The 23,161-nt window shown below is 37.3% G+C and overlaps 2 protein-coding genes across 2 annotated transcripts in view; one reads left to right on the top strand and one right to left on the bottom strand.

The window, feature by feature from the left end:
• Nucleotides 1-391: 391 nt before the first annotated feature.
• On the bottom strand, nucleotides 392-13,874 carry THAP2 (THAP domain containing 2). Its single transcript, XM_058308428.2, has 3 exons — nucleotides 13,333-13,874; nucleotides 7,228-7,423; nucleotides 392-4,317 (listed from the first exon to the last, which is right to left on the bottom strand). Exons 1-3 carry the CDS (start codon nucleotides 13,401-13,403, stop codon nucleotides 4,054-4,056), a joined length of 531 nt encoding a protein of 176 aa, XP_058164411.2. The 5' UTR covers nucleotides 13,404-13,874; the 3' UTR covers nucleotides 392-4,053.
• A 131-nt stretch (nucleotides 13,875-14,005) lies between these two features.
• The window catches only part of ZFC3H1 (zinc finger C3H1-type containing), a 62,180-nt gene continuing 53,024 nt past the window's right edge, over nucleotides 14,006-23,161 (top strand). The window contains exons 1-2 of the mRNA XM_004462014.4: nucleotides 14,006-14,881; nucleotides 18,400-18,816. Of these exons, the coding sequence (XP_004462071.1) occupies nucleotides 14,287-14,881; nucleotides 18,400-18,816 (1,012 nt within the window). The 5' untranslated portion in view covers nucleotides 14,006-14,286. The remainder of the gene's footprint in view (nucleotides 14,882-18,399; nucleotides 18,817-23,161) is intronic.

The raw sequence follows: 23,161 nt of genomic DNA, 5'->3' as shown, positions 1-23,161 counted from the left end.
CTACAAACCCAAATTGGAATCATACTCTGTGAGATTTTAGATGCTTTTCTAGTTAACAGTATACTAAATATTTCCTCCAGGTTATGTGTTCTGCATAATCAGTAATTTTACATAGCTGCATAATGTATAGAGAATGAATATACTATAATTTACCCAAACCCCTACAATTAGAAATCTAGATTATTTCCATTTTTTTGTTATTAAAAATGCTTTGATAATCATATCTGCAAATAAATCTTTGTGTAATCCTCAAATTAATGTCAGGGTGGACTCCTAGAAAGGTAATTTTTACAGCCTATATATCTGGTCTAGACTGCATAATCAGCATTTAAAACAGTGCAAATAAACTATATGCTTAGATATAACTTGAGCAATAAATAAAAATAATTCCTTTTCAAGATTTTAAATATCTTTATTTTTGGTTTACAGTTTGCTTCAATTTAGGGAGGTCTTCCACAGAAGTGTTTATGTACAATTTTGGAAATAACAGGCACTACGTTAATTTCCTTGGAAAAAAGTTTTAATATCAACATACTCAATACATATTTTATAAGCACAATATACAATTGTTTAATATATTACAAAAGTATTAATTTTAGAAAATTTGCAACTGTCTAAATATCAAAAGAATTCCACATTCTGGCATAAAGATGAACCATTTTCTATATTATGCCAAAATTAAAATTTACCCGTATTCTAAAATTGAGAAAAAATACCAACATTATAAAGTCTACCTAGAAAATGTCAACATAAGATTTACCTCACAGACTTTCTTTATATATATATTTTGTAGTTTTTGAGAAACATGATTTGTCCTGTTTTGATAACTGATTCATATGTTAAACAGAGGGTTATAGTGCTAGATTTCTGGTTTTTCTATCCCTTACACAATTTGGCACATAGTAATGTCTACATGAATAAATAAATTAGCAAAGATTTCTTCATCTGTAAATCAGATACCACCCACTGCACAGAATGTTTGTAAGGAATCAGTAAGAGAATGAAAGGATACCAAAGTGCTTAACTTTAAGACCCTGCATTAAATTATTTTAAAAATCTGTGTTAATAGTATCAATTGGGTTTGTTCTTTTGCACAAAATATCAAATTTCAAATAAACTCCAAGTACTTTTCTTTGATGTGGTAATTTTATTTATAGTTTTGGTTTCCTCTTAACAAAGATCTCCCTAACGACAAATTTCTTTGATGTTTGCTTTAAAGGGTAAAAATGTCTTCTAACTCATTAAAAATAGCACTGTAGTTTAGGTTGACACCAGTGTTCTATGTCTTTTATAAGTCACTGCAAGAAAGAAATGTTTTGTTTCAAAAGTACCTGCTAATACAAGGTCTAAAATGTATATGTTCTTATTAAATTTTAATTCTATAGCATTTAGCAAAGCACCTTACACATATTTCTTTTATAGTACTTAACATTGTGTTATAAATCATTTTTCTGTTTCTCTCAGGAGACTTTGGGCAATGTGAGGACAGAAAATCTCATCATATTCATCTTTATCTTAAGTTCCTAGCCTTTGGCTGGTTCTTTGTAGAGGTTAGTACCCAGTTAAGTGTCCAGTAGATGCAGAATGAGTGAATACAGGTTCTGTGTTGTGTCCAGCAGTGGACAATGGGCTATTATAATTTTAATTAGTTTTGTAGTACATGATCAAAGTGATAGAAAATATATAAACAAACTGAAAACAGAATTTTAAAAGATTCCTTTTAGGTTTTCTCTATGAATGAAGCTAGTTTTTAAGGGAGGCAGATGTATGTTAATAAAACAATTTGATGCAGGCAGGGTCTGAAGCATGTTAGATCAGTAAAATGAAAATGACAGGGAAAACAAAAGAAATTTAGTTTTAAATTATTAAGTAGTCATTTATTCAATGGTGTCAAATAATAATGAATGAAAACTAACTTTGTCAAAAGTATTGTAAGTTATAATATTTTATTTTTGTGATTCTTAAAATGTTAAGATAGCAAGATATTATTGTAGATGGAAACTGGCCTGCATTAATTAGTATTTTGTTTTGTATTTGGAGGGGTATACCACATGAGAATCTATACTTGGAATACATTGTTTTACATTCAAATGATAATTTGTCCAACTTTTTTTGGTTTGTTTGATTTTGTCCAACTTATTTTGAGGTAAGAAGAAGATGTGGTAAGTGTTTGCTGATGATTATAAATTGGTGAAAAAATATTTGCAACTACATGAAAAGAAAGCACATAATAATTATTTCAAGGAGCTGCATCCAATATTTAAAATAAAGATAAATGACTTACAACATATACAATAGAATTTTCATAAATACTTGTTCTAAGTGCCCAATGAGAACTAAAACAAACTTTTCCTGCCTTTGGACTTATGAAATCTAGTTGAGAGGCATTCTGTATTTTTTAAAAAGGGTGCTAATACTATAAAAAGACTTCCTAGAGTCCAAGTAAATGTCTATAATAAAAGGCAAAAAACAAAAGCAATCCAAACAGTTGGTAAAAAAAGTTCTTTTTTTTAACATAATGTAGACATTACCTTATAGGAAATATTTACAGTAGTTTATGATTACATATATGCTACCTTCATATGGTAGTGTCAGAAGCTTGAATTAGGATTAAATAACTTGATTGTATATTGATAAGTTTTTACATGATTTGATCAAAGCTGTTTGAAGGAAAGGGTTCTAATTAAACATTTGGTTAAATAAGGCAACCCTTTAATTGTTCCAGTGGCAATCCTAAGAATAGTTCTGATACTTCTATTTTGTGAAATAATTAGTTAACACTTGCATAGCTTTATTATAAACACATGTATTCTGAAAGAGAACTATGTTTTATTTCCCTTATGTACCCAGTTGCTATATTTGACTTTTACTTTTAAAATAAGGAAAAAGTAACCCAATGTGTAAGGTAAATTGATTCTTAGTTATAAATTACAAAGATATAATATGGAACTTTTCTGTGATTAAATTATACTTTGAGTTATGGAAAGAAAAAAATGCCCACTATATTGGTATGCTATTTCTGAGGTGCAGAATGTTTTAGAAAGGGGTAGATGGAGTATGCTAACATGGAACTTTGAAGCATATTTGGTTATTAGTATACAATTTTGAAACTGGAAATGCAATAGAGAAGTGTACATTTACTAGTTTAATTAAGATAAAAGCTAGATCCTGAACTTTGTATTATTTCATTACATATTTCCTTAAGAAGATGCCTATAATTAGCTACCAGTTTTTACTAATCCTGAGGTACTTGAGGCCTTACCTAGTTTGGATGACTCAACGGTACTTAACATTGAAAATTATTATTTTCAAAATATTTTACAATCTATTTTAAAATCTAATAGTCTTATGAAGGAAGTCATGATTACCTCAATTTTACTGGTAAAATGACACAAAGTTTAAAAAAAGAACTTGCCCCGTACCTCATTTTTTCCTTATAAATTCTCCAAATCACAGTGCCCATAATAATTTAGTTAATACAAAACTAAGGTCATATTTAATGTTGGTTAACTACTACTTGGCATCTTATTTAGAATGTAATATTCCAACTTTGGTAAAGGAAAAAAAAATTCTAATATAAATTAAATACTTAAGACAAAAACACAAAATACCTTGCAAACATACAATTTTCTAGCAGAATTTTTAAGTAATTTTCATATAAGGCACTTTCATTTGTTTTCAAAAAAGTTTCATTAAGTTCTCCTTTTTTTTTTTTTTTTACTGGTCTTCATAAAGTATACAGCAACACTGTTACTTCAAGTAAAACTATAAAATACCCAATTTTGGCATAATTACCTTAAATATCTTTACCTCTGAAAAGAGTGAAAGATAAGATTTCAAGTTCTGTACAAGCTCACCTTAACTGAAGGTACTCTTGGTCTGTTTTAGATTTTAGAGAATTGGTAATTTTTTATTTTGTTGATCATGTTCAAGAATCTTAATATCTTCCAATGGAAGACTGCTTAAGGCAGTTGGTAAAATGTGTTCTGATGTGCCTCTCGGTAAAATGTTATTTGCTTCTAAATTCTTCACCAAGCATGTGGCTTTGATCCATCATCGAGTTGCTCTGCGTTCTTTTTGTAGGCAAGTTTTCATTTTTCTTCTTAAGCTTGCTATTTCTTTTTCCAGTTTAACTATCCTCTTTTTTGCCTCCATAGGATTCCTGAAGGCATAACTGTGTTTTGCCTCCATAGGATTCCTGAAGGCATAACTGTGTTCAAGTAATACTTGCTGACTACTAATGTTTGATTTTAAATTAGATGGTCCTCCTGGAGTACAATTGTTCTTTTTCTTCAAAAGACTCCTTGACTTGAGTTTCTGAACCAAATAAAATTAGAGTATTGAATATACATTATGGAATATCACAAATAAGTAAATTTTATCCAATTTTGGACAATAAAGTCTTTAAACTGCTCTTTTAAGAACATATTTTAAAAGTCTGAAATATGTTTCAAATATCATGTAATCATGGATTAAGTTTCTCAGTTGTTTGAATCAATTCCATCCACCTATTTCTTTCAAACATTGGTTTGGAAATGGACAATAGACTTATTAAAAATGATTCTAAGGAGATTTTAAAAATCCTTTTTAAGTTTCTTACTAAAGCTAACTTAGAATGTGTTTAGACATTCTGTTTATCTGTGATACTGATCTGCAATCCCTTTTTAGGTAAATACTTTTCTCTCAATTTGATTAATATTTCCAATTTGGGGTCCTACTTAATAACAAACTGAGTATCCATAGAAACATATTTTCAAATATCAGTGTCAAACTCCTAAAAAGATTTATCTATTAATTGCTCATAGTTACAGCTTCAAGGATTTAAAGTCTGGCTAAGAATTTTTTGTCTGAAATAGAAACCTGGGGATCCCTCTTTTTCTTCTCTCTCTCATTCAATTAGTCATTAAGTCTTAGTAATTCTACCTCCTGAATATCATTCTATCATTAATCTCTCCTTTCCATCATTCTTAATGCCACATCAGGTCCTAACATATCTGGCTTGAATATTTTAAAAACTTCCTCATTGATCTTTCTGCCTCTAGGTTTGATCCTCTTCAATCCAACTTCTGCCAGAATACTTTCTCCAAGACATCTGACATTTCTGTACTGCTCTAAATTCCTCTTTGCCTCCAAATTCTCTAAAGGAAAAAAAAATCTTTACATTTAGGATATGATCACATTCTGCCATTTATCATTTTGATTTATACTCCAGACTACTAGACCACTTATAATTCCCAGAATATATTATATCCTCTTAACTTTGTGATTTTCATTCATTCAGCAAACATTTATTTATTTATTTTTTAAAAGATTTATTTATTTAATTCCCCCCCTCCCCCGGTTGTCTGTTCTCTGTGTCCATTTGCTGCGTCTTGTTTCTTTGTTCGCTTCTGTTGTCGTCAGTGGCATGGGAAGTGTGGGCGGCGCCATTCCCGGGCAGGCTGCACTTTCTTTCGCGCTGGGTGGCTCTCCTTACGGGGTACACTCCTTGCGCGGGGGGCTCCCCTATGCGGGGGACACCCCTGTGTGGCAGGGCACTCCTTGCGCGTATCAGCACTGCGCATGGGCCAGCTCCACATGGGTCAAGGAGGCCCGGGGTTTGAACCACGGACCTCCCATGTGGTAGACGGACGCCCTAACCACTGGGCCAAGTCCGCGGCAAAAATTTATTGAAACATCTAGTATTTTTCAATTTTTATATCCCAAGCATCTAACTTTGATTCTGGCAAAATGCAAAGTTTAGTAAGTATTTGCTGAATTAATTAAATCAACTAAAATGGCAAAAATAAGGTACACTTCAAATTCAATAAATACCTTGAGTGTGTACTACATACCGGGAACTATCTGAGGTGCTGAGGATTCAGAAGTAAACAAGACAAATTTCTTGTCCTCTTAGAGCTTTTCTAGTATTTGTTTGTGATAACAGTTAACCACAATCTCCTCTCCCATTGAGATGTTAACAGATATACATTTACAAACTTAACAGTCACAAATAACTCAAGAAAATCAGTGGTTTCTGCTTGCTCAGACGAAAACATGTCTGTTCTCCTTTTCAAAGCTAAACTCTATTTGTGCTCTTTATTCTACCCCTTCTCTTATTTCAGCGATATGTCTTTGTCAGCCAGCTTTTCTCTCTAATCAGATCTTTCTTAACTAGACAAAATATTGTTCTAATTCATTCATCCTGTATCTTAATTCTCTCCTTCCTTTTCAATATAACTTGCTAACATCTGGATTATTTCCCACTCACCTCTCAACCTACTGACTTTTTTTCTCACTGTTCTTGAAGTTGTTCGGTGCAAAGTCAAGAATCCGCTCTTAAGTTCCAAAACTGCAACTCTTCAATCCCAGCTTAAAATGTCTGAAGACTCAGGTTATGCCCTCCTCTGAATTTACATACTTTGGTGTGACTCTGAGTGTGCTTCTCTTCAAGAACTTAGTACATGTCATTTGTACGTCATCTTAAAATTAGATCAGAGTGATGATGGAGGTTTCATTACTCATAAGATTTCTCAGTGTTATCAATGGCTTTTATTTTTATTTTTTTAAGATTTATTTATTTTATTCGCCCCCCCCACCCCATCCTACTGTTTTTGCTGTCTGTGTTGTCTTCTCGTCTCATTTTCTCTCCTCTAGGATTCACCAGGATTTGATCCTGGAGACCTCTGATGGGGAGAGATGTTCCCTGTCAATTGTGCCACCTCAGTTCCTGGTTTTAGCTGTGCTTCACCTTGACTCTCCCCTTGTCTCTCTTTTGTTGCACCATCATCTTGCTACTGTGACTCAGTTGTACAGGGCACTGGCTTACCATGTGGGCACTTGCACAGGCACTTGCTCACCACATGGACACTTGCATGGGCACTGGCATGCGTTCTCTTCTTTTTTCCCCAGGAGGCCCCAGGAATCAAACCCAGGTCCTCCCATATGGTAGGCAGAAGCTCTATCACTTGAGCCACATCCGCTTCCCTCAAAGGCTTTTATTGATAAGAATTGGCAGTAATGTACAATTCTAATATATTAAACAATTTAGATTGGGGTGAAGAATATTGGAGTCAGCAGACTTGAGCTCTTAATTTTAACCTGCACCTTTACTGCATGAGAGAGTGTGCAACTTTCTTGAAACATATCACCATACATGGAATTCAGTATATTCTGAATTGTTCCACTGTATAAACAAAAAAGAACTGGCTCTAAAAATGGAGTAAAAAGGAAAGCAACATTACTTACCATAGATTTTATATGGGTACAAAAGTCAAAAATGGTTGGAACAGCATCCATTTTAAGTCGCCGAGTTTGTCCTGTTAGGTCAAAACAGGAGGCTTCAAAGTGTTTTGAACAAAGAAAAGTGTGTTTTCCTGGCACAAAATTTTTGCGTCTAACCAGACGAACCCATTCTTTTCTTCTTTTAGGATCCAAAGGAAACCTTTAAGATAAAAAAACAAAAAAACAAAACTCAAAATTCCAGCTATTACACTTCTATAAATGGTTGAAGGAAATTTAAAAGATGGCAATTTAAAGTATCTTGTGTTTACATAAAACATTTTAAACTTCCAATAATCAGGTGCTGGAAGAGAAACCAATTCATGCTAATTTTTGTAAGTTATAAAAAAAATTAGTAAAAAACTGGCTTGAGTGATTTAATTTTCCAAGGCCCTTAAGAGACATTTCTTTCTAATCTGTCTTTAACATGAACAGTAAAAAAAAACACAAACAAACAAAAACAAGACTAGAGTGATGTAGTTCAAGTTTATGTAGAACCATTATAAGCAGGACTAATTTCAGTATGCTTTGATCTACACAGGATGAATCAGGTACCTTAAGGATTAAATTTTACCAAAACCTTCCTCTACATTCCTTCATTTGGCTTTTATCACAGTTTTGTAATTTTTCAATTTTAATAAATTTTCAGTGAAATAAGATTATAAACTTTTTTAAAAGATTTTTTATTTCTCTCCCCTTCCACCCCCATTGTCTGCTCTCTGTGTCCATTTGCTGTGTATTCTTCTTTGTCCACTTGCATTACTGTCAGTGATTCTGTGTCATGTAGCACTGATATCACCATTCTAATTGTTTACTTTTCTACGTCCCCCACTAGATGAAGTTTCTTCATTGTAGGGGCTATGCTTTTACTTCTTTACAGTTCTAGTACAGTACTTGTTACATAAGCACTCAATGAACTTTCCTGAATGAATCAATGGATGAATTAACAAATTAAACAGGGTTACTATGGCACTACTAAATAATCTTTACATTATCTGTGCTGAAATAGATTTACAATATTATATTATTTTTTTTATTTCTTTCCCTTTCCCCCTCCCCGTTGTCTGCTCTGTGTCTATTCGCTCTGTGTTTTTCTGTGTCCGCTTGCATTCTTGTCAGCGGCACCGGGAATGTGTGTCCCTTTTGGTTGTGTCATCTTGCTGTATCACCTCTGTGTGTGTGCCTATATGGTAGGCGGACGCTCTATCAGTTGAGCCAAATCCCCTTCCCTATATGTGATTTTGGTATGATATTTTTATACAGCATTAACTTTAATCATATTTTGCATGTGTTGTTTGAATTTTATCAGCACACTGAAAGGGTGGGAAATATAGCCCAGAAGCTGAATTTAAGTAATAACAAATCATTCTGTAAATTAAAAAAATTTAACATGTTAATAGATGAATATATTCTTATCTATACAATAATATCATGCCTTTATAAATATCAGATGTTTTTGAAAATCACTCAGAATTTTAAACAATGCTATTTTGTCTGGGTCTTTAATAGCAGAATGCCTCATACATTCCAAGCACTGTCCTTGGCACTGAGACATAGTGGTAAACAAGAGACCTGATACCTATCCTCTTTAAGATTATACTTTAGTGGGGAAGGTAGAAAATGGAATAGTTTCATGCTGCAGAAGAGTGGCTGAGAACATTGTCTTTGGAATCAAACAAAGGTAGGGCTCCAATCCTGGCCCTCCACATTATAGTTAGGTGATTTTAGGGAAATTATTTAAGGTCTCAATTTTATCATCTTTAAAGTAGTTTGACTGTGAAGATTAAATGAGACAAGGTGAATAAATGTGTAGCCCAGTGCACACTGTACAGTACACTAAATACCATCTACTACTATTTTAAAGTAATTATAAGAGTCATGATTGTTATGAAAGGCTAAGTATAGAGGTGGATGGAACCAGAAGACAAGAAGAGCTAATCTAGTCAGGGGCCTTAAGAGAGTAGGAATCAGCTAGGGAAGATATGGAGAGAGCAGTCGATAGTATTGAAAGTATTTTGTGGGGAACTGTATGTGGCTCAAACAGTTGGGAACCCGCCTCCCACATGGAAGGTCCCAGGTTTAGTTCCTGGTGCCTCTGAAAGAAGATGAACAAGACAGTGAGCTGGGAAGCGGACTTGGCCCAGTGGTTAGGGCGTCCGCCTACCACACGGGAGGTCCGCGTTTCAAACCCTGACCTCCTCCTTGACCCGTGTGGAGCTGGTCCATCTGCAGTGCTGATGTGCGCAAGGAGTGCCCTGCCATGCAGGGGTGTCCCCCGCGTAGGGGAGCCCCATGTGCAAGGAGTGCGCCCCGGAAGGAGAGCCACCCAGTGCGAGAGAAAATGCAGCCTGCCCAAGAATGGCGCCACACACACGGAGAGCTGACACAACAAGATGACGCAACAAAAAGAAACACAGATTCCCGTGCCGCCGACAACAGATGTGGACAAAGAACACGCAGCAAATAGACACAGAGAACAGACAACTGGGGCGGGGGAGGGGTGAGAAATAAATAAATCTTAAAAGAAAAAGACAGCGAGCTGATGTGAAGGGCTGGTGCAACAAGATGTCACAACATGGAGACATAATGAGGAGACACAATGAGAGATACAACAAGCAGGGAGCGGATGTGCTCAAGCAATTGGGTGTCTCCCTCCCAAATGGTAGGTCCCAGGTTCAGTTTCTGGTGCCCTTAAAAGAAGACTAGCAGACACAGACAGTGCACAATGACCAGACAAAGCAAGTGCAAACAACAGGGGCCAGGGATGTGGGGAGCAATAAATAAATAAATCTTTAAAAAAAAAAAAGTCTCTTGGGCACAAGGAAGAGTCATAATATTAGGACATGAAACGATGCTGGAGGGCCTTCTAAGTCAAATGATTTTGAACTTTATCCAAAATGACATTGGTAAGCCTTTTAAGGGCATGAGTTACAAGAGCCAATTAATAAATTTTCAGAAAATTTTCAAACTGGTTGTTAAACTAGTTATTTAAAATTAAATTATATAGGGAAGCGGACTTGGCCCAGTGGTTAGGGCCTCCGTCTACCACATGGGAGGTCCGCGGTTCAAATCCCGGGCCTCCTTGACCCGTGTGCAGCTGGCCAACATGCAGTGCTGATGCGCGCAAAGAGGGCCGTGTAGGGGAGCTGCACGTCCAAGGAGTGCGCCCCGTAAGGAGAGCTGTCCAGCGCGAAAGAAAGTGCAGCCTGCCCAGGAATGGTGCCCTACACATGGAGAGCTGACACAACGAGATAACGCAACAAAAAGAAACCGTTTCCTGTGCTGCTGACAACAACAGAAGCGGACAAAGAAGAACATGCAGCAAATGGACACAGAGAACAGACAACTGGTAGGGGGGAAAGGGGAGAGAAATAAACAAAATAAATCTTTAAAAAAAATTAAATTATATAAAGTTACAATTAAATAATAGTGTGGTACTGCACATTTCTTCCTAATTCCACAGTCCATGATGTCATGTTGGTAGCTTGAAACCAGCCATGGTAGTATTGATACCACGAAAATTGGGCAGATACCACAAATCACAATTTTCCTCCTTCCTTGGAAAACCAGTTGTTACAACAATTACCAACACACCACTAATTATAGAAGGTTAGGGTACATGAATGGAAGCAGTGAATCATTTAAGAGGCTACTATAATAATCCAATTGAGAGGGAATCGTAATATGGATTTATGTCGTATACAATAGAAGATGGCTTAGATGATTATCAGAAAAAAGCAGATCAGTCAAGAGATGTTTTTTGGAGGTAGTATTTAGAACTTGCAGAAAAACAGAAAGGATGACCTTTCTAGGCGGATGGCAATTTCCATTTACTGAGAAAGGGAATACTGGAAGTGGGATACATGTGAGGAAGGGCAAGTTAATTAGTGTAGTTTCCATATGTTGACTATGAGGCACTGATGAGATCAAGAAAATACAGAGTAGCCACTTAGTCTATAAGTGGAACTCAGAGATCTAGAATGGAGATATTTGGGATACATCAACGCATAGATGGTGACAGACCACAGTAACGCTTGAAATCATTTTGACAGAGTGAAATGACCTAGGTCAGAGTGGTGGCTGGGGTACAGATAGCAAAGGAAATTGAAGACAGGCAAAAGAAGTAGGGAGAAAAGCACAAAATTAGTGGCAGTTAGCAACATGAGTTTCAGTAGACAGAGATCAGTTGGAGTGGGCTAAGTAAGAGGTAAGAAAAACGGAGAGTACGTTTAGGCAACATAACTTGTACATTGGGATAAAGAATTCTAATTCTAGGAGGACAGAGTTAGTTAAACACTTTTTATTCATGAAACAGAAATATATTTTTATTATAAAAGTTATTTTAAGACCAACATTTCTGGAATTACACATGAAAATGTTAATACCACAGCAGGCAAATGTTCAAATACTTAAAGGAGATATGCATACAAATATACCTCCTTGAGTTTCAAACATTCAATGTTATTGGTGCCTGGGCTCCTCCCTCTCCCTCATCTCACAAATCAAATTACCAAGTCCCTGTTTCTCTTCAAACATTTCTCATATCTATCCACCACTCTTCCTCCCTATTTTCAATACCACTTTACGCCGCTGGGTGGCCACTCCTTAGTTTTAGTACAACTTCTTAACTCTAATCCAGTGCTGGAAGTGCCAGTTACTAAGGACACACTGTCAGTTGACGTTGTAACAGGGTTTCCCTGTAAAGGAAGGAGTAGCGAAATTAACATTCTGTAATAAGCTCCTTTTTTCATCAGATTCATCTCCTGCTGATGCTTGACCAGCACTTTAAAAGTCACACTTTAATTCTCCAAAATGCAACCTTTTAATATGCAAACCTAATCAAGCTATCCTTTTAAAACCTGGTATGGCTTCTCAAGTGCTAAAAAAGATAAAATAGAAAATCCTTAAATTGGCATACAGGATCAAATCTATGTCATTCTCGTCTCATTTGAAATTTCATGTCCTTTGAGAATTGTTCTTTGACTTTCCAAGTCTAAGCTGGGTTTCCCTGAAGTCTCTTCTTTGGCACTTGATTGTCATTACTTGTTTACATCTTTCTCCCCAACTATGCTCTAAATCTACAGGCGAGTAAGGACTTTTAGGACTGCTAGCTGCTAGCACAATGTCAGGCAATTAGGAACTTGGTACATATTTGATGAATGGATAAAGCACTACATTTGCATGAAGTAGTTTAAAAACAAACATCACAATGATTTATTTTTAAACGGTAGCTTTTAATAAGGGGGTACATTATAATCAGGTAGGGAAAAGATGGAGGATATAATTTTCTACAGTCTAAAAATCATGTATGTTGTGAGGTATATAAAATCAGAATTGTTTTCACTGAGCTTTTTAATGTTTCTTTTCTTCAGGCACATGGCAGATTCTCAAACAGAAAAATATTTAAGATGTACCTATTATGTTCCAGGCTGTGTTCAAAGAGCTTTCAAGAGTTCTTGTTTCACAGAACTATGAAATTTGCTGGCTCTTTCAGCAAACGAAGGAAAAAGAAAACCCGTTATTTTTCTGTTCTAGTAAAAACAGAAAGCTTATTTTCTGCACTTTCATTAACATCGATTAATTCCATCACTATCAGTGATGACCCAATTCCTCCAGAGTTACTGCGTGTGACTATTAGAAATCTAAACGCTTCCAATGTTAATTAGCTAACAAGAATTTCCTTATTTTAACGGTAACACAACAGGCTTTTACAGCGTTGGCTGACTTGGGAAGGCAACTTTCTCCCTGCACAGCATCAATCATGTTGACTTTCGGCCTAATATTGAAGAGCAAGAGTAGAAAAATTTAAGTATCCTCCTGTCAGGTTTTCTCTAAGAGGTAATCACCGTACAGCACCTGTATTTCTTTTAGAAGGCAGTAAACCTTTCCAGAAGGGGAAAAAAAATATTTGACAGATTTGAGAAACACACAAAGGGGAAATGGGAATGCTCCCTCCGGACAGTTGGGTAGTGAAGTTGTCAAAACGGGGAATCCTGTTCCTTGTACACAGCGATATATCCATCCAGTCTAGTAGCTCCGGTCTCCGTCACCCCCACTCCCTGCCCAGGTTACCTGTGGAAGCTGATGTTAATGTGCTTGTTGTAGGTGGCAGCACAGCCCGCCGCGGCGCAATTGGTCGGCATTTCCCTTTCCCCCTCATTCGGCGCTGTTTTAAGACCGTTCCGAGGCGCTGGCTGCTGTGTTTCTTGCTGGCAGAGGCTAGGCAAACGAGGCAGTGGGTCTTTCCCCTGCTGAGTCGTGGGAGCTGAATGGGGAAAAGGGGGTGTGTGTGGAGTGGTGGGGAGGGGAAGAAAAGCTCAATCGTCCCTTTCCTTTATTAAGATGGCGGGCTTGAGCCAGCACTGCCGACTGTACCGGGGCTACCGTCGCCTACGTTTGCCTTCACCAACATGGCGGCCACAACCCTCCCCCTCTCCGCCCCAGGCTAAAAATGAGTAGGACTACCGCATCCCTTTGGCAGCGATCCTCGGAGCAATGAAAAGGGGTGTTTTCCCTTTCGATTACTACGAAACTCCCTCGAGGCCGCAAGTAGGAGCAGGCCCACCCACTTCGGCACGCACCCCAACTGTCCCAATCCCGTCTCTGGTGGGTGTGAGCCTCAGAATAGAAAGACGAACCGGATGCGAGAGAAAAGAAAGACTACAAGTACCATTAAGCATCGTGTTGTCCTGGTTATTATCGCGTGAACTGGAAGCCTAATTTCCTGCGTCCTGCAGGAAGTGATGTTGCGGGCACAGCCACTTCTACAGCCCCTTTCTCGCGAGGCGGAAGAGCCCGGATCGCGGAGGAGCAAGGGGGCGCTAGGAAAAGAAACTGGGTTGCGACGGTCCGGCGAGAAAGAGCTGGGGTGCGGGGAAGTTGGGGAGCACAGCCTGATAGGTGTCCAAGTAGGGTAAGACCGCACCGACCGGGTCCGTTAGGAAAGAAGGAAGGCGTGAAGTAAGGCAGTTGTCGGGCGGCCCTCCTGACGGAGGGCTAGGGTGTGTGGAAGGCGCCGCTCCTCGGATGGCGACCGCAGATACTTCGGCCCCGGCCTCTAGCGGCCTCTCGCCCAAGGAAGAAGGGGAGCTAGAAGATGGGGAGATCAGCGATGACGATAATAACAGCCAGATCCGGAGTCGGAGTAGCAGCAGCAGCAGCGGCGGCGGGCTGTTACAGTATCCGCGGCGAAGGCCTCCTCACCCTACCAGGGGCGGTGGATCCGGCGGAGGAGGTGGCTCTTCCTCGTCGTCGTCGTCTTCTCAGCAGCAGCTGAGGAATTTCTCACGCCCGCGGCACGCGTCGGAGCGGGGCCACCTCAGGGGACACAGCAGCTACCGACCCAAAGAGCCGTTCCGGTCTCACCCGCCCTCGGTGCGGCTGCCTTCGAGCTCACTGTCCGAAAGCAGCCCCCGGCCGTCATTCTGGGAGCGGAGCCACATCGCCTTGGACCGTTTCCGTTTTCGAGGCAGGCCTTACCGGGGTGGGAGTCGCTGGAGTCGGGGACGAGGAGTGGGTGAGCGAGGAGGCAAGCCGGGGGGCCGACTTCCTCTAGGAGGAGTGGGATCCGGATTCAGCAGCAGTCAGGGCTGGCGAGAGCCCTCTCCACCTCGCAAGAGTTGTATCCTTAATGTGGCAGTCCGCCCTGGGTGTGTCACTTATGAAAGTTCCCTTTAGCGCATTACTAGGCCTTTGAGATGAGTGTAACTTTACTGAACCATCAGAACCGTTTATTTGTCACTATGTCAATATAGTTGAACTGTTCTCTAGTAATTCCCACGTGCCGCACTATAGTGTTGTTTCTTTAGATTGTTTTATTGGGTGTATAGCTTGACTAACGTTAGCGTGTTACGGGTTGGGGCCAAACTAGTGAAACGGAAGACAGTCTACGAACATCATTTTTATGACAATACGTAAGCCCAAGTTTCTTTTGCTTTTGCTAGTAAAAGAACTTTGTGTTTTAAGTGAAGTACGTGTAGATTGTTAGAGAAAGAATATAGTCATAAACAGTTCGGGGAATACTGATGATTAAGTCAGATTGCACCTCGACATTAAAAATGTGAAGTTTCATTCCACATAATCATCCCCTTCTTATTTGTGATTTTTTAAAACGTTTCTTGATTTATTTTTCACCGTTGCTGCCTTTATGGTATTTTTTTTTAAAAGCCACACACTGGTATCTTCATCAGCTCGTTTAATTTAGAGCTGAACTACATCAGTCTTTTTAGAAAGCTTGAACTCCTTAACATCTCTATTTTCTGTGTTCACTTTTTAGACATTTTATAACTCTTAGTGCTGACCGAATGTGGGCCAGTGAGAGAAAGATCAGTATTTAAAATTTTAATATAGTAGAAGCCATGTGGGGGTGGAGGGTTAGGAAAATAGAGATTATGGAGAGGTTGAGAATGAAATTAACAAAATATCTGATGTTTGCTCTCTCTAACCATATCCTCAGTTATCTTTAACATTACTTGTACTGAGGAAGAAATCATCTGAAGGTGTGCTGTTCTATGATGCACTCAGAGAACTATATCTTGACTTTTTAACTATATCTTGATTTTTTCTGTGATGACTGCATAAAAGTAGTTTACTAAGCACTTTCATTACTGGAAGTAATTTCCTTGGTGTAATGATTTTTTATACATTTGTTATATGTGAAATTATGACATTTATTTGAAGATACTCAAAATTATTTTTGTAGAATACATAGGGCCAGACTGGTCTTCCAGCTGTTATGATGTAAACGGGAGCAAGGAACATACATTCAGGTTAGAAACAGCAGCTTCAGGTTCTAGTGCCTTGAAAAAACTTCTGTCACCAAAAGTTTGGTTAGGAGCATTCTAGGATTGTTTCGGAGAAAACCATTTTGGTATTTAACTTTTTAAAAGACAGAGGACATTCTTTATTCAATAAGGTGGGAAACCTTCACCCAAGAAATTTTTTTATCCATGGCTTTGCCAGTTGTAAATTCTGGATCTGAAAGCAAAAGGGTTATTATAAGCATGTATGTGTGTGTGTTGTAAGGATACAAAGATGAAGTTTGTGTTAGGGAGACAAATAATTGCAGTTTAGTGTAAAAAACTAATTTATGTAAAAAACACTATAGGTGTGCAAAACTTTTTAAAAATATATTTTCTTTTGTATTAGAGAAGGTGATGAGTGGACTTGCCTGCCTCCTGCCTGCAGGTGCTCTTTGTCCCTCTTCCTGTATGCAGTTATGTTTAGTTATTCAGTAACAATTTGGGCTTTTGCCATATATCTTTATTAATTGTTAAGCTCATGTATTTTTATTAACAGGCACACAATATTATGGAAAAAATATGGGAAAACCCCTAGTCTGCTCATGTGACTTTGGGCTAGTCATTTAACTTTGTTAGGCTTCAATTTTTAAACCTTAAATTTCAATATTTGGGATAACATAAGAATATTGAGAAAATTAGGTGAACTAAACTCAGTGAAAACATTTTAAAAATTCAAAAGGATTATATTAATGTTAAAAAGATTGAATTTTTTGCAGTAACTTGTCAGAAGTGAGCTATCTTGCTGTTTTTCTTTTCACAGGTGCTGCACTTAAGAAAGAAAAGGATGTTTATTTTCATCCCCTGTTCATTGTTTACCTGGTGGAGTATCACTAATCCATCCTTGAGGTGGTCTTTATAAGACTTTGAGGAAGATAAAAAGTTTCCAACCACTTTCCTATAGCATAAGCAACAAAAATTTGTAATACAAACTTACTGCTTCAAATTCTTTTAATATCAAGGTCAGACAGTTTACTTTATGTTTTCATTGTTTGATTATAAAAATGGCACTTTTATTTTACAAATATTGCAGAATAGAAACAGTGATGGTTATTCTGTGACTCATTTCTATAATCTAGAAGTGATGTAGCCTAAGAACAACTCCCTCATAACTTTCTCTGTAATAATTAAGGTTTGCTAGATACTCTTTAAAGAAATAGTATTAACCAGATTCTATTGCACTTCTTAGTTTCATTCTCATTAATTTTTAATTTTTCTTAATGATAAGATCCTTTGTTAGTCTATCTTAGCATATGTCTCCTTTGGATGACTTGTTTCAAACTTTTAAGTCATGCAAACTTCACAATTAGGCCAGCATTTCTTATCAGTGAAAAGTCATTCCATTTCTCAACTGTGATTGAAAAGGTTGAAAGGCAGTTCTCTCATTGGAAAGTAGATGTAGCTCAGTGGTTGAGTGCCAGCTTCCCATGTACGAGGGCCTGGGTTCAATCTCTGGTACCGCCTTAAAAAATTTTTTTGTAGTTTGGAACTAAGCCGTTTCCAAGGAAGAAGTTTTAGTCTACATATCATTTTAGAGAAGAAAATTTAAAAAAATACTTGCTTTGTCTGGTGGAGTATCACTAATCCATCTTTGAGGTGGTGGTCTTTATAAGACTTTGAGAAAAAGAAAACGTTTCCAGTCACTTTTGTATAGCATGAGGAAACAAATTTGTAATGCAAAACTTTGGTGAAAATTGGTTTAGAATATACATTTGAATACTATTTAAAGTTTTTAGTTTTTCTTATATAGCTATCTTAAATATTTTTATCTTAAATATGTTGGATGCTTAGTATACTTGATGAGCTCTAGCTTGTTATGCATTCTACAAAAATGTTTTTTACTCATAAATGAGTCTGTTAATAATGTTCATTTTTTAGTATCCCTATTCTTCTTTGAGACTTGAAAAGAAATTAATTAAAAAGAAGATAGATTTCCTCCTGCTTAACTGAAGTGTATATTATCCACTCCTGTCACAAACCATTCAGTGTCTGCCCTCTTCCTTCAGAAAAGAGTCTTTCAACTTCCAATTAGTTTTGATCTTTCCTGGCACCTACAGAAGGAAGATGCTATAACCTAACTAGTTGGATTATCTGTGAATACTATGGGTAATTGCTGACATACTGATTCTGTGAGTGAATGATTTATATGGATACTTGTTTAATTTGAAATATAGGCACATTAGCACATATATTAAATGGAATTCAGTGATTTAAAAATATTAGTCCATCTTTTTTGAAAGTCATAAATTAAAAGGTTAGAAAATACATCTATAACATAATTTTCTGTTGAATTTAACTGTGGAAAATTTTTGGAAACTGGTTTCCTTAATATGCTGTTCAGCCAAAAGTTTTGGAAGATCTCCATCAAGAAAACAGAATTATTCATCAAAAAGTGAAAACTGTGGGGAAGAAACTTTTGAAGATTTACTTTTGAAATATAAGCAAATACAGTTGGAACTTGAATGCATCAATAAGGATGAAAAGCTAGCTTTGAGTAGCAAAGAAGAGAATGTGCAGGAAGATCATAAAACATTGAACTCTGAGGACCAAACAAGCACTGATAATGTCAGTATTACAAAGGACTCAAATAAAGAGGTAGCTCCTGAAGAGAAAACACAGGTAAAAACTTTTCAGGCATTTGAACTGAAACCACTCAGGCAAAAATTGACTTTACCAGGAGATAAGAACCGGTTGAAAAAAGTTAAAGATGGAACAAAACAGCTTTCCCTGAAATCTGACACTACTGAATCTAGTCAAGGTAATGGAGTTAAGTATTCCAATTAGTAATAAGGCTCTTTGTCCTCTAAAGAGATAATTAATTTTTTGGTATATATATTTTTTAAAATTATTGTAATAATTTACCTGTAGATTCTTTTGCATTTTCTACACAGTCATATCATTGAATAATGATGAGTTTTATTTCTTTCTGATCCTTGTTTGTTTCTTTTCTGGGCTTACATGCTCATCAAGACTTCTAAAATAGAGTTGAACAGTGATTTTAGTGGGCACCTTTGTTCTCTAACTTAAAAGAAATGCTTTTGACATTTACTGTTTTTTTTTAAAGATTTATCCCCCCTACACACCCCTCCTTGTTATCTGCATTCTGTGTCCATTCGCTGTGCGTTGTTCTGTGTCTGCTTGTCTTCTCTTTAGGTGGCACTGGGAACCAATCCTGGCACCTTCCAGAGTGGGAGAGAGGTGCTCAATCTCTTGCATCATCTCAGCTCACTCATCTGCTGTGTCTCTTACTGTCTCTCTCCTGTGTTTCTTTTTGTTGTGTCATCTTGCTGCGCCAGCTTACCATGCGGGTCAGCACTCCTGCATGGGCCAGCTCTCTGCTCAGGCCATCTTGCCTTCACCAGGAGGCCCCAGGGATTGAACCCTGGACCTCCCATATGGTAGATGGGAGCCCAGTTGCTTGAGCCACATCTTTTTCTGTTAACCATGATGTTTAAGATTCCTGTAGCTACTCTTTACAGGTTAGGAAGTTATTTTTCTATTTCTAGTTTGGATTTTCAGCATGAATGGTTGTTGTTAAATCCTGTTTCAGATGAGCATCTGATTTTTCTCCTTTAATTTATTAACATAATGAGTTTAATTGATATTCTAGTGTTAAACCACCCTTTTATGCCTGGGATAAATACAACTAGTACATGATTTATCTTTCTTTTTGTTTTGGCATCATCTTGTGGCATAGGCTCACATCATCATCTTGCCAACAAGATATATCGTTTTTATACATTATGAATTTGGGTTTTTTGTTCTTTTTATTAAGGTGTAATTTATATATAGTAAAAGTTACCCTTTTTAGTTTACAGTTCTGCAAATTTTAACAAATGCTTTGAAATCATCACCAGCATCACTGTAATTAAGATACAGGACGTTTCTGTCCCCACCTCCCTAGCAATTGCCCAGTGTCTCTTTGGAGTCAATCCTTCCTGTGACCCTCAACCCACTTAGCAACCACTGATCTGTTTTCTGTCCCTCTAGATTTGCTTTTTCTAGAATGTCATATAAATGGAATCATACAGTAGGATATCTTTGGATACCTTTTGAGTCTACTACTTAGCATAGTACGTTTTGGATTCGTCAATGTTCTTCTGTATTTCAGTACATTCTTTTTATGGCTCAGTAGCACTCCATTTTATAGCTGTACTATAGTTTATCTGTATCCCAGGTCAAGGACGTTGGATTTTTCCACTTTGGGGCAATTATCAATAAAGATTAGCTTGCTTTATAATTTTTCATCCGTGTTGATGGCCTGTTCCACCACCACTCCATCCCATTTTCCTTGTCAAATTTTAGTATAAGGTTATAATTCTCTTAAAATGAGTTTGGGGAAGGGTTCCCCCTTTATTCTTTGAAATAGTTTGTGTATGACTGTAGTCATTCTTGGAATATTTGGTGAATCTTGCTTGTTAAAGTATCAGGGCCTGAACAAAGTTTTTTTCTGGGAAGATTTTATTTTATTTTTTTAAAGATTTATTTATTTATTCATTACTCTCCCCTTTCCCCTCCACCCCCCACCCCAGTTGTCTGTTCTCTGTGTCTATTCTCTGCGTCTTCTTTTGTCTGCTTCTGTTGTTGTCATCGGCACAGGAATCTGTGTTTCTTTTTGTTGCGTCATCTTATTGTGTCAGCTCTCCGTGTGTGCAGCACCATTCCTGGGCAGGCTGCACTGTCTTTTGTGCTGGGCGGCTCTCCTTATGGGGCGCACTCCTTGCGCGTGCGGCTCCCCTACGCGGGGGACACCCCCTGAGTGGCAGGGCACTCCTTGCCCGCATCAGCACTGCGCATGGGCCAGTGCACACGGGTCAAAGAGGCCTGTGGTTTGAACCACGGACCTCCCATGTGGTAGACTGGATGCCCTAACCACTGGGCCAAGTCCGCCGCTTGGGAAGATTTTAAATTACTATTCATGTGGTCTATTTCTGGTTAAAACAGTTCATGTTAACTGTATTTTTCTAGTAATTTGTCCAGTTAGGAAGTTATAAAATTTATAACAAGTTATTCCCGAGAGTATCTTTCCTCTTTATTACCTATATAGCATTTATAAGTTGTGATTTTTTTTTAGAAATAACACCATAGCTTTAGAAACTCTTAGTTTTTATCTTCTCTACTATTAAGAACATCTAAGACTACTATATTTCCACTTTAGCTGTATCTCTTTAAGTTTTTTTAACATACTATTTTTTCATTCTGTTCTGAGTATAGTAAATTTCCATTTTTTCTTTGAAGTGAAGCTTATTTGGAGGTATGTTTCTTTTTTTTTTTTTTTTTTTAATTTTTTTTATTTTTTTATTGACTTTGTAATAATATTACATTAAAAATATATATGTGAGGTCCCATTCAACCCCACCCCCCCACCCCCCCTCTCCCCCCCCCCCCCCCAACAACACTCGTTCCCATCATCATGACACATCCATTGGATTTGGTAAGTACATCTTTGGGCACCTCTGCACCTCATATACATTGGTTCACATCATGGCCCATACTCTCCTCTATTCCATCAAGTGGGCCCTGTGAGGATTTACAATGTCCGGTGATTACCTCTGAAGCACCATCCAGGGCAGCTCCATGTCCCAAAGACGCCTCCACCTCTCATCTCTTCCTGCCTTTCCCCATACCCATCGTCCATCATGTCCACTTTTCTCAATCCAATACCACCTCTTCTATGTGGACATTGGATTGGTTGTGTCCATTGCACCTCTATGTCAAGAGGAGGGTCAGATTCCACCTGGATGCTGGATGCAATCCTCCCATTTTCAGTTGTAATCACTCTAGGCTCCATGGTGTGGTGGTTGTCCTTCTTCAACTCCATCTTAGCTGAGTGTGGTAAGTCCAATAAATCAGATTGTAGGTGCTGGAGTCTGTTGAGGCTCAGGATCTGGCTATCACATTGTCAGTCCAGAGATTCAAATCCCCTAAATATATCTTAAACCCCAACATTAACTGCACTGGAGGTATGTTTCTTAACTTCCAAATATCTATAGCTCTTCTAGCTATTTATTTTTTTTTGTTAATGATAGCTAACTTGTTATTGTGAGAAAAATGAAATCTGTATACCAGTCCTTTGAAATTATTTAGACATTGTCTAGTATGTGATTGATTTTTATAAATGTTCTGTTTGTACTTAAAAGGAATGTATAGATTGTATACATAATGCTTTTTATGTTCTTTGTATCTTCCTTCTTTATTTTTTGATCTGTCAGTTACTGAAAGTGTTTTGTTAAAGTCTGCCAAGAAGGTGGATTGTGTTTTTCAGTTTTTGCTTTTAATACTTTGAGCCTGAGGAACCAACTTATTATTATGTAGTGATATTTATCTCTGATAATGTTTTTGCCCAAAAGACTATCTTATCATAATATTAGTGTAGTCACACCATCTTTTTCTTGATAAATATATATGTCTTGTATATAATTTTTCCATCCTTTAAATCTTTCTATATCCTTATGTCTTGTATCACTTATACATAGAACAGAGCTGTATTTCATTTTTAATCTTGTCTGACAATCTTTGCCTTTTAACTAGGACATAAAGTCTATTCACATTATTAGTGATATTTGGATTTATTTCCTTTTGCCGTTTTTTCTTTCTTGCCTCTTGATTATTTTTCTTCATATCAGTTTTTCTTCAAGTTTGGAATTTAGACACTTAAGTTTTTTATTATCTTGGTAACTAGAAATTGTAATGTGAATTCTTATCAATGTTTAAAGTTAATCAGCACATCTTTCCCTGAACTACTAGGAAAAATGTTTACTTAGCATTGCTCATATATTTAGCATTGTCTCTATTCATTCTTCCTTATGTTTTAAATTTCTTATGGTTAAAATCCATTCTTTACAGTTTCCTTTAGTGAGAGTCTGTTGGTTGGAAAACTGTATCAGTTCTCCCTCCTTTTTTTTTTTTAAAGATTTATTTTATTCCTCCCCAATTCCTCCAGTTGTCTGCTCTCTGTGTCCATTTGCTGTGTGTTCTTCTGTGTCTGCTTGTATTCTCATTAGGTGGCTCCGGGAACTGATCCTGGGACCTTCTGGAGTGGGAGAGAGGCAATTACTCTCTTACGCCACCTCAACTCCCTGTTCTGCTACATCTTCTTATAT

Source organism: Dasypus novemcinctus, chromosome 12 (genome assembly GCF_030445035.2).
Source record: "Dasypus novemcinctus isolate mDasNov1 chromosome 12, mDasNov1.1.hap2, whole genome shotgun sequence".
NCBI lineage: Eukaryota > Metazoa > Chordata > Mammalia > Cingulata > Dasypodidae > Dasypus > Dasypus novemcinctus.
This window is presented reverse-complemented; position numbering and strand designations above follow the sequence as displayed.